General features: G+C 42.9%; 1 protein-coding gene across 1 annotated transcript; it reads left to right on the top strand.

Annotated features, from left to right (window-relative positions):
* Positions 1-3,609: 3,609 nt before the first annotated feature.
* On the top strand, positions 3,610-10,502 carry LOC133713100 (probable aspartic proteinase GIP2). Its single transcript, XM_062139222.1, has 2 exons — positions 3,610-4,335; positions 9,551-10,502. Exons 1-2 carry the CDS (start codon positions 3,722-3,724, stop codon positions 10,266-10,268), a joined length of 1,332 nt encoding a protein of 443 aa, XP_061995206.1. The 5' UTR covers positions 3,610-3,721; the 3' UTR covers positions 10,269-10,502.
* The last annotated feature ends 1,741 nt before the right edge of the window (positions 10,503-12,243 follow it).

The following is a 12,243-nucleotide window of genomic DNA, read 5'->3' as shown; positions in this document are numbered from 1 at the left end:
ATGTGAAGCGTTGGTCAGCGGAGGTTGCTGATGGAGGTGATGATTGTTAGCGGGTGATTTTCCAGCGGAAGATGCATGGCTAGCGGTAGATTTGGCCAGCGGTAGCAGTTGGCGGTTGACGGAGCCTTGGCTAGCGGGAGTGGAGCTCGGCGGAGATGTGCTTGGCGGAGCACCCTAGCGGTGAATCCCAGCGGAGGATTGTAGCGGAGAAGCTCGGCGGTGTCCTCCCAACGGCGAATCCCAGCGGGAAAGCTCTCCGGAGGCTGAGCTGACTTGAAGCGCAGTGGTGTATAGTGCAGCGGAGGCCTTGAGTTCGGCGGAGCGGAGGCGCAGTCCGAAACTTGCTTGATGAGTGCAATGCTGCTGCCACCACGACCGGAGCCTCCGCGGAGCGTTGCAGTTGCAGTTATAGTTCGGCGGAGCGGAGGTTCCTGGCGGAGCGGAGAAGGATAGTTGGGCGGAGCTCAGAGCTCAGCGGAGATGGCAAACCTGGAGCTCGGCGGAGACTCGCTTGGCGGAGGCCTGCCGGCAGAGGTGGCTATCGGTGGTCCTGGAACTCAGCGGAGGAGGTTGGGCGGTGGTTCCACAGCGGAGGACGCTGGGCAGAGGCACCTCAGCGGATGACGTTGGTACAAGCGATCAGCGGAGATGGGCGGAGCGGAGCGGAGGCGCTGACTGGGCCGCTGGTGATGGGCCTATGGAGCGGAGCACTCGTCAGAGCTGGGTGGAGCGAAGGTATGGTGTTCTGGCGGAGAAGTTGAGCGGAGAAGAAGATCTGGTGGAGGTGGCTGGGTGTCCAGAGATGGTTTGCCGCCAATTTTTCAATTTTTTTTTTTTTTTTGAAGGTTCAGCGTTGACCACAAGTTGACCAAGCCTTGTTCGGCGTTGACTTTTCCTAACGGGCGTTGACCAACCATCTCCAGCGTTGACCAAGCATTGACCGCCCCATATGTTGGTGTTTTGAGCAGTTTCTGCAAGTTTTGACCACTCCTTGGGCGTTGACCAGTGTTGACCGGCCCTCAAAGTGCAAATTTCTGCACATTTCTGCTCTAGTTGAGTAGTTGTACCACTGGAGTGATGTTTGATCATGCCTTGGCAAAAGTTGGCGCCAAGAAACACAAATTCAAACATGAACTCACTGGGAACCAATGAAAATTCATGAATGACCAAAGAGAAATGGGTGACCAATGAATTTGAAGTAGCTCAAAGAAGGAGGGAAAATTTTCTTTGAGTTCCGCTAAGCAGACTTAGCTCACGGTAGGTGACGAAGCCATTGTGTTGGCTTCCCACAGACGGCGCCAATGTTAACGTTAGTGACCGAGGGGTCTCTAGTTAGCTTTAGAGAGAGAGAGAGAGAGAGTGACACGAGATGTATAGTGGTTCATCTCCCGCCTTAGCGGGAAACTACGTCCACTTGAATGTTACACTAGTGTGTTCGAGCCTTGCGGCCCAAAGGGGTTACAAAAGATGTAATGGGATGGTGTTTAAGTGGGAGGAGGCATTCCTTTTATAGGTGAAGGAAGCCATTTACTTTACATGGTTTTCGATGTGGGACAAGCAACAACTATTTCTAGTCTAGAAAAGCATATTGTGGAGGCAACTTGGCAAGGCCGGAAAGGTGGCTTCCCGGCGATGGATTTGCGACTTCCGGATACCGTAGCGTAGCTTGAACATAGGGCTACAAGATGCAAGTAGCGGTTGGGCCTCCCCATGGCTTGTGGGTGTCCCAAAGAGGGTGTTAAGTATGCTTGGTGAGATAGCAAACTAGTCATGCTAGTAGAGGTATCTACACACATTAAGAAGAATAATTTGAATATTTAAAATTGGTATTCAAATAGGCTTCTTAATGATGGAATTAATCATAAATTACTCTTTTGGATATATCGGGATTCTCGAGCAAAATCTTGATTGGGATTCCAAGCGTAATATTCTTTAGTATCTAGGATTTTATTTTCGATTTTTATTTAATCAGGTTTAATTAAGTTTCCTTGTTTTAGTTTACAATAAATTCTTCTTTATGTTTTCTAGTCGTATTAGGTTTATGTTATGTGCCCTATATAAGGCACCTCTTAGATTGTAATTTTCATTCAAGTTATCAATAAAAAAACCAAATATTAGAGAAGTTTCTCTATGTTTCTTACGGCTGTGCCCGTAATTGCTAATGGATTCTAGCTCATCTCATATGGTTTTCGACGCTTGACGGAGCCTTTTACTATCGTGTTCACGCTTCCCGCATCACAAAGGGACTGACCGCCGAGGTCAACAGTCAGTTTAACGGGGACTAGAGGGGTTCTTTGGTTGATGGTGGTGAGGTATTGGAGGGTAGAAGGATCTTTCGTCACCGGAAGAACTAGGGCTTTGGGTTTGAAAGATGTTTTGGCTAGTGAGGCAGTGACGAAGAAGAAGAAAGCTAGTGAGCAAAAGAGAAAAAGGCGTTGAAATGATGAGAAAGCCATTTGTAGTCAATAAGTGGATCAGTGGATATGCTTGAAGTGGAAGGAGGGAATGCAAATTTATAGGTGTTACAAGAATGTTTCTTACCAAAACAGGGTTAGTCTCGTTCGTTTAGTATTGGTTTCGCTTGAGTAAGAAGTCTTTTAGTATTGAGAGATTGTGGGTGAGAATGTGAGATCACTGTAAATGAACTTATGGATTGGCCTTTCAGGTGGGTACGGAGGCTAAGATGGAAGACTTTGATTCAAGGGTGGCGACTCGGTGGTTCTGCCAGCGAAACCCACGTTAATATACATCTGACTTTTGAGCTTCCCGTTGTTTCATCTATTTCCCCGTTTTGCTATGGGCGGACCAATGAACAACGGACTGAATCTAATTTAGGTTATATTATGTAAAAACTGGACTTGTTAATATATGGATATAAAGCGTAAAATTCAAGAATGATAAGCTTATTCAATCTTATAGTAACTTTCTTTGGTCAATAATCTTCTAGTAACTGAAAATTGATTAATCAATGGAATTAAGCTAGGTTTCTTTCAGTATGTTCAATTAACTGGGCTGCTAATTCTGCACCAACCAACGAGGGAAAGACTCCACTAGATCCTTGGCTATTTTTACATAGATAATCAGCAATTTTAATTAACTTTTCATTTATACATCATAGTTGGGAGTTAGGATTTTAAATTTGTGATTTTTCTCATCACTTTCTGTATCAATACCCTTCTCCAGTTTTTAGTTCTATATACTCCAACAACTACGTTTGATTTAAGTACTTCTATCCGATCGATAAGTCAGTCCCTGTTGATGATTAGAAAACTTGTTCAGGATTGAGTCCACGATTGTAGGTCAAGTCTTAATCATGTTTCTCCCTGCCCAAAACCATGTACTGTTTGTGAGAGTGCATTAATTTTGACAGATAAAACCTTAATTAGATTCAGTCCGTCGCGTATAGACATTGGCCGGCCCATAGCAAAACGAGGAAACAGAACAAACAACATGAGCTTCAAAGTCAGATATATATATTTGCTGTGGGTTTCGCTGGCAGCGCCACCGAGGCACCGAGTCGCCACCCTTGAAAGTCTTCATTATTTACCCACTTGAAAGGCCAATACATAGTTAAGACTTCTTAGTCAAAAACAATACTAAAAGACCAACTCTTTCTGGTACGAGATCTTCAAAGACTTGTAATGCCTATAAATTAGCATCCCATCCTTCCACTTTAAGCATCAGCTTATCCATTCCTTAACTACATACGTAGAGTATAACAATGGCTTCCTCTTCATTTCAGTGCCTTATTCTTCTTTGCTCACTAGCTTTCTTCTTCTTCGCCACTCCCTCACTAGCCAAAACATCTTTCAAACCCAAAGCCCTAGTTCTTCCAGTAACTAAAGACCCTTCTACCCTCCAATACCTCACCACCATCAACCAAAGAACCCCTCTAGTCCCTGTTAAACTGACCATTGACCTCGGCGGTCAATCACTTTGGGTAGATTGTGAGGGAGGCTATGTCTCCTCCACCTACAAGCCTGCCCATTGTGGATCCTCGCAGTGCAAACTCGCCGGGTCCAAGGCGTGTACCACAGAGTGCTACTCATCCCCAAAACCAGGTTGCTACAACAACACGTGTAACATCTCCCCAGACAACCCTCTCGCCACCACACTCACCGGGGGCGGTCAACTCGGTCAAGACGTAGTTTCCCTTCAATCCACAGATGGGTCTAATCCAGGTCCGGTTGTTTCTACTCCAAACATCCTCTTCAGTTGTGGTGACACTTCTCTCTTGGCAAACCTTTCCGCCGGTGTTAAGGGCATGGCTGGCCTTGGCAGGCCTAAAGTCGGACTTCCTTCCCAGTTTGCATACGCTTTTAGCTGTTGGGAAAAGTAATAGAATGGAAATAACAACTCCAACCACAAAAGGATAAATATGCAAGGAAATAAAATGAGTAAAAGAAAGTGAACACCGGATATAACGTGGTTCAGCAAAATGCCTACGTCCACGGGGCAGCAACAACAAGAACTTCCACTATGATAATGTGGGTACAAGAGATACACAGCTTCAAGAACACTACTTGAAGGAAACTCTCTCTCACACTTGTTTTTCTGCCTAACCACAACTACACTCTCAACATGCAGTAAAACACTCTTCACTCTCTACTTGGATGAAGATGTTTTTCTCACACTGTTTGTAGTTTGGGCTCTCTGCCTCTTTTGGTTTCTGCACTCTCTTTCTGCCTTCTTTTCTCCTTGTGCTTCTTCGACTGGCGATATGGGATTATATATCCCATACTCTCTCTCCAGCTCTCTCTCCAAAGCCGGCTGCAGGTTTTTCTCTTTTCCCTGTCTTCTGCTACTTTTGCTTTTCCCTGTTTTCTGCTACTTTTCTTTGTCTCCTGCTTTCTTTCTTTCTCTCCTCCAATTAAGGAGGGACTGGCCCAGGGACTGGCCCATCAATCTCCCCCTCCCGACTTAGATAGAGGGATGCGTCAGTCCTGACGCGCTTCTGCAAAACTCAAATTTTTGTTGTTGAACAACTTTGGTCAACATATCTGAAATGTTCTTGTTGGTGTGGATTTTCCTCAACTGGAAAAACTTCTTTGACACTGCATCTCGGATCCAATGATACCGATGATCAATGTGCTTAGTGCGAGGGTGATACATTGAATTTTTGCTCAAGTGAATAGCACTCTGACTATCACAATGTACCACATAATTTTCCTGCTTCACACCCAACTCTTGAACGAACCTTTGCAGCCATATCATTTCCTTGCCAGCTTCATTTGCTGCTAAGTACTCTGATTCTGTGGTGGATAATGCAACACACTTCTGTAGCTTGGACTGCCATGACACAGCTCCCCCAGAAAATGTAAATAAGTATGCAGAAGTGGACTTTCGATTATCAAGGTCTCCTGCCAAATCTGCATCTGTAAAACCTTCCAAGATTGGTTTTGATCCACCAAAACATAAACACAACTTTGAGGTGCCCCTCAAATATTTGAGTATCCACTTGACAGCTTCCCAATGCTCTCTGCCAGGATTAGAAAGATATCTACTAACAACACCAACTGCATGTGCAATATCAGGGCGAGTGCATACCATGGCATACATAAGACTACCAACAGCTGATGAGTAAGGGATACCTGCCATCTTGTCTTTCTCTACTTGTGTGGTTGGACATAATAATCTGCTTAACTTGAAATGATTACCTAGAGGTGAGCTTACTGACTTAGCTTCTTTCATGTTGAACCTTTCAAGCACCCGTTCAACATACCTCTCTTGTGACAGCCACAATTTCTTCGCCTGCCTGTCACGAGTAATCTCCATGCCCAAAATCTGCTTAGCTGGCCCTAAGTCTTTCATATCAAATGACTTTGATAAATCTGCTTTCAATTTGCGAATCATAGAAACATCTTTGCCCACTATTAACATATCATCAACATAGAGCAACAAAATAATGAAGTTACCTCCAGTAAACCGCTGGAGATACACACATGGATCTGCATCAGTTCTCTTGTATCCATGACCCACCATGAATGAGTCAAATTTCTTGTACCATTGCCTTGGTGCTTGCTTAAGCCCGTATAGACTTTTCTTCAACTTGCAAACCATGTGCTCCTTTCCCTCGACCTCGAAACCTTCTGGTTGCTCCATGTATATTTCTTCTTCCAAATCACCATGAAGAAATGCCGTTTTCACATCTAGCTGCTCCACCTCAAGATCCATGCTAGCTGCCATGCCCAAAATGACTCTAATAGAAGTCATCTTGACAACTGGTGAGAAGATCTCATCAAAATCTATTCCTTCCTTCTGCCCAAAACCTTTCACTACCAAGCGAGCCTTGAACTTTGTCAACTGTTCATTCTCGTCTCTCTTCAACTTGAACACCCATTTATTTTTGAGTGATTTTCTGCCTTTAGGAAGCTCCACCAATTCGTAGGTGTCATTCTTCAATAAGGACTCCATTTCAGACTTCATCGCCAACATCCATTTATCACAGTCTGCATGAGTCTTTGCCTCCTCAAAGCATTCAGGCTCTCCATCATTGGTCAACAGAATGTATCTGGAATATGGATTATCTCCATCACTAGTCACCAATATATATTGTGAAGAATGATACTTGGTATTTGGCTTTGGCTCTCTGTTGGATCTTCGAACTGGTACTTGGGCATTTTCTAGCTGCTCCTCCTGATTTGGCTCCCCCTGATCATTATCTTCAGGTTCTGCTGCTTCTGCTTCCGCCATATCAGGAATATCTTCATTTACCATATCTTGAGCTTTGTCACTAGGTTCTTCTTGAAGCGGTGATGAATCGTAGGTGAGCTGGTCTGCATGTTCTACTTCATTTTTGTCAAAATCCGCAATGGTTTGACCTTCATGAAACACCACATCTCTGCTTCTGAATAATTTCTTGGTCTTTGGATTCCACAACCGGTAGCCCATCTCTTCATTGCCATATCCAAGAAAGATACACGGCATGGCCTTGTCATCCAGCTTTGATCTTTGCTCCTTTGGCACATGTGCAAATGCTTTGCACCCAAACACCCTCAAGTGGGAATATGAAGCGCTTCTACCGGTCCATACGCCTTCGGGAGTCTCCAAGCCCAACGGTACACATGGTGTTCGGTTAATAAGGTAACATGCGGTTGTCACTGCTTCGCCCCAAAACTTCTTTGCCAGGTTGGCCGTCTTCAGCATGCTTCTCACTTTTTCTAGAATGGTGCGGTTCATCCTCTCTGCTACACCATTATGTTGTGGGGTGCCAGGAATTGTCTTCATGTGTTTGATGCCATGATTCGAACAATAATCTCTGAACTCGTTCGAAGTGTATTCTCCGCCATTGTCACTACGGATACATTTGAGGGTTCTTCCTGTTTCCCTCTCCACCATGGCATGAAATTCCTTAAAGGTTTGAAACACCTGGTCTTTTGTTTTCAACAAATAAACCCAAACCTTTCGTGAAGCATCATCAATATAAGTGACAAAATATTTATTATGACCTACTGATTCAACTTCCATGGGGCCACATACATCTGAGTGTACTAGGTCTAATACATTTTCTTTTCTTGTAAATGTTCTTGTGAAACTAACTTTATGTTGTTTACCAAATAAACAATAATCACAAGAGTCAAGTGAGGTACCTTTGGCAAAGGGAATTAGAGACTTCTTTGCCAAAACTTGCAATCCCTTCTCACTCATATGACCTAGTCGCTTGTGCCATAAACTTGGAGAAGAGTCGTCTGCAACATTCAATTCTCCTTTGCATATTTTGCCATATGTCTTATAGAGGGTGCAACACATCTTCCCTCTAGCAACCACCAATGATCCCTTGGTAAGCCTCCACTTTTGATCACCTCCATGATGATGAAACCCTTGTCGGTCAAGCACACCGGTTGACATCAAATTGAAACGTAGACCCGGAACATGTCTAACATCTTTTAACATAAGCTTGTTGCCCAAATCGGTCTCAAAACAAATATCTCCAATTCCTGAAATCTTGGAGTAACCATCGTTGCCCATCTTCACCGTCCCAAAGTCACCGCCTTGGTATGTAGTGAAGTACTCCAAGTGTGGAGTAGCATGGAAAGAGGCTCCAGAATCAACGACCCATGCAACACCTGGACAATCATCAACATGTAAGCATTCACCTTCAAGACAAAGGAACTCACATTCATCATTAGACACGGAAGCTGCAGTGTTTCTCGTGTCATCGTTCGGTTGATGTGTATTGCCATCTCGACCCTCCTTCGGATCCTTCTTCAACTTGTTGCAATTCCTCTTCATGTGGCCAAAAATACCACAATGATGGCATTTTCCATTGAATCTTGTCCTGGATCTGCTCACACTCCTTCCATGGCCTTTGGGTCCCCTGCTTTTGCTCCTTCCTCTATACTCCGTCACAAAGACTTGGCTATTGTCCGAGCTTGAAGCTTTTCTTCTAGTTTCTTCATTCAACATGTTATTTTTAACATTATCCATAGACAATACGCCATCTGGAGCAGAATTACTTACAGTTACAACAAAGGTCTCCCAATTGTCCGGCAATGATCCCAATAGCAACAAGGCTTGCAACTCGTCATCAATCTTCATGTCCATTGTGGCCAATTGATTGATTGTACTTTGGAAGTTGTTGAGGTGCTCGGTCACTCTAACACCATCTTTGTACTTCACGTTTACGAGCTCCTTGATTAGAAATGCTTTCTTGGCAGCAGTCTTCTTCTCGAACAAGGACGTCAACTTCAGCCATAATTCATGTGCATTGGTTTCATTAGACACATGGTGGAATACACTGTCATCCACCCATTCGCGGATATGACCGATGGCTTTGCGGTTCATCTTCGTCCAGGTCGGAACTGAAGTTCCTTCCGGCTTGGCCTCCTCTCCTACGATTGGCTCATGCAAATCTTTGCAATAGAGAATATCCTCCATTCTCGGCTTCCATGTAATCCAATTAGAGTGGTTGAGTCGGATCATGGTACTCCGTGAACTTTCCATTCTAACACCTCACGAACCAAGAGCTCTGATACCACTGTTGGGAAAAGTAATAGAATGGAAATAACAACTCCAACCACAAAAGGATAAATATGCAAGGAAATAAAATGAGTAAAAGAAAGTGAACACCGGATATAACGTGGTTCAGCAAAATGCCTACGTCCACGGGGCAGCAACAACAAGAACTTCCACTATGATAATGTGGGTACAAGAGATACACAGCTTCAAGAACACTACTTGAAGGAAACTCTCTCTCACACTTGTTTTTCTGCCTAACCACAACTACACTCTCAACATGCAGTAAAACACTCTTCACTCTCTACTTGGATGAAGATGTTTTTCTCACACTGTTTGTAGTTTGGGCTCTCTGCCTCTTTTGGTTTCTGCACTCTCTTTCTGCCTTCTTTTCTCCTTGTGCTTCTTCGACTGGCGATATGGGATTATATATCCCATACTCTCTCTCCAGCTCTCTCTCCAAAGCCGGCTGCAGGTTTTTCTCTTTTCCCTGTCTTCTGCTACTTTTGCTTTTCCCTGTTTTCTGCTACTTTTCTTTGTCTCCTGCTTTCTTTCTTTCTCTCCTCCAATTAAGGAGGGACTGGCCCATCATTAGCTTCAACAGGAAATTCGCCATTTGCCTGACCTCTTCAACAAAATCACAAGGTGTCATATTTTTCGGTGACAGTCCTTATGTTTTCCTTCCCGGCGTTGATGTCTCGAAGTCGCTTATGTTCACCAAATTGATCCTCAACCCGGTAAGCACGGCTGGTGGTTATTTCGCAGGCGATGCTTCTTCAGAATACTTCATTGGAGTAAAGTCCATCAAGGTCAACGAAAAAGTTGTTCCATTTAATACTACATTGCTAGCCATTGACCAAGAAGGGTATGGTGGCACAAGAATTAGCACTCTGAAGCCTTACACGGTTTTGGAGACTTCGATCTATAAGGCTGTCGTGAATGCGTTTGTCAAATCACTCGCTCACATACCAAGAGTGAAATCCGTAGCGCCTTTCGGAGCGTGCTACAACTCAAAGAGGATTGGCAGCACACGTGTCGGCCCGAGTGTGCCTGCAATTGACCTTGTGTTGAGCAAGGGAGTGTACTGGAGGGTGTTTGGAGCAAACTCGATGGTGCAGGTGGGCAAGGACGTGTTGTGTTTAGCATTTGTGGATGGCGGTGTAAGGCCAAGGACTTCTATTGTGATTGGAGGGCATCAAATCGAGGACAATCTTCTTCAATTTGATTTGGCTAACAAGAGGCTCGGATTCAGCTCCTCCTTGTTGTTCCGACAGACAAACTGTGCCAACTTCAACTTCACTTCCACTTCTTAGATTTGGAGTTCTAGAGGAACGACTTGGTTAAATAATTGCATGCTTTTGATACTTAATATGCAAGTGGCCACGCCGCTGCATGTGCTTTAATAATGGTTGTTAATTATTCTGTTTTGTACTTTACTATATTAATAAAATGGTTATCATTGTCATGAATCCTCTCCAAATCTAGCTACATGAATATATTATTAATCCTAGCAAAGGAATAAACAATACTTAAATAATACTTTCCCCTACTTTCTAATGAGTATAAGTGTGGAGAATTTTATGGGTAATTCTTGGACCTTCAAATTTAATATTTGGACCTCACCTATTTATTAAACCTCTAATTCATTTTTTTGAATACTTAAAATGCTAAGTATACCTCCTTAATTTTACCAAAACACCCTCTTACAATTAAATTTGTATCTTCAACAATTTTTTTTTTATAATTTTTTTTATCTCTATTAATTCAACCACGAAGAATTTTGTGAAGAAGTTGCCTACATTTTTGGAGTACTTTTGATGGCGGAACCCGAAAGTGATTCTTAGAGGAGCCGAACAAATAGACAATTTTAAAGATCTTTTTGCTAATCCAGATCATAGTTTTGTTTTGTTTTGTTTGTTTTGCAATATGAATGGTTCTAGAAAGGATTAAATACTTGTTACTCCTCAAACTTTTGCCTGAAAAACAGTTTAGTCCCTCGCCTTTCAAATTAAACTGGATAGTCCTTATTCTCTATAATTCTCATATAACAAGTCCAAAATGATCCGAAATGACTATTATGCCCCTCATTTTCTATTTTTATTATTATTTTAATTTTTTTCTCTATTTTTTTAAATTTTCTCCCCTTTTTTTATACTCTCTCTCTCTCTCTCTCCCTCCCTCTCTCCCTCTCTCCTGGCCGCACGGTCTCTCTCTCTCCCTCGACCTCTCTTCTTCTTCTCTTCCTTTGCCATCACCGGAGACCACCACTTCCGGCCACCATCTCACCACAATGGGCCAGGTCCTCTTTTTCTTTCTTGTCCGTGCCCATATTGGTTCCATTTAAAAAAAAAATTTGCTCCGAACCATCAGGCTCGGCATAGTACATTATTATATCAACAAAATGCAAATGGAAGCTCACGTGTCCATTAATCAACATATACGTCAAAGAGGAAAAGAAACTAGTATATTATAAATTCCTCAGTCTCTCACAGCTAAAAGTCAAAACACTTGGACAAAACTAAAATTGTTTACCTATCACTAACTTTGGAAACTCTATTAACAAGTGGAGAGCTGGTGGTCTTCAATGTCTTCCTTTCATTGTCTGGTTCCTCTTTCAATCAATGCACACAATATAAGCTCCTTTCCTTGCAAGCATAATGGACTTCTTATACACAACTAAAAATGCATTACAGATGCACAATTCTTTTAAGAATAGAAAGAAAAGAATATTACCCATCAGAAGTGATCATATCAGATCCCATATGACCAGACAGAGACATAATGCCATGAAAACTTGTAAAATTCATCGAAGACTCCGATGGTTGAAGAGAAAGATGAGCCTAATAAGGTTGATGAGCAGACTCTGATTGTTGAAGAGAAAGATGAGGCGACTCCGATGGTTGAAGAGAAAGATGAGCCTAATAAGGTTGATGAGCAGACTCTGATTGTTGAAGAGAAAGATGAGGCGACTCCGATGGTTGAAGAGAAAGATGAGCCTAATAAGGTTGATGAGCAGACTCTGATTGTTGAAGAGAAAGATGGCTCTGATGGTGGTTAGTTTACTAAACTTCCTTCTAATCCTTTTGTACCTATATGTTTTCTGAAATAGGATCTTCCATTGCTGTGTTGATACCTGCTTAATTCTAGGTCATATCTGTCTACTTGGGTTGATTAGTTTCCTCATAGGATTGAGATGGTTTGACTATGAATCTGTTTATAGAGATTGCTGGTTGCTTGGGGTATGTGAAGGGAAAACCAAAAGAATGCAGCAAAGTTAATGAAATAATG

Source organism: Rosa rugosa, chromosome 5 (genome assembly GCF_958449725.1).
Source record: "Rosa rugosa chromosome 5, drRosRugo1.1, whole genome shotgun sequence".
Taxonomy (NCBI): Eukaryota; Viridiplantae; Streptophyta; class Magnoliopsida; order Rosales; family Rosaceae; genus Rosa; species Rosa rugosa.
This window is presented reverse-complemented; position numbering and strand designations above follow the sequence as displayed.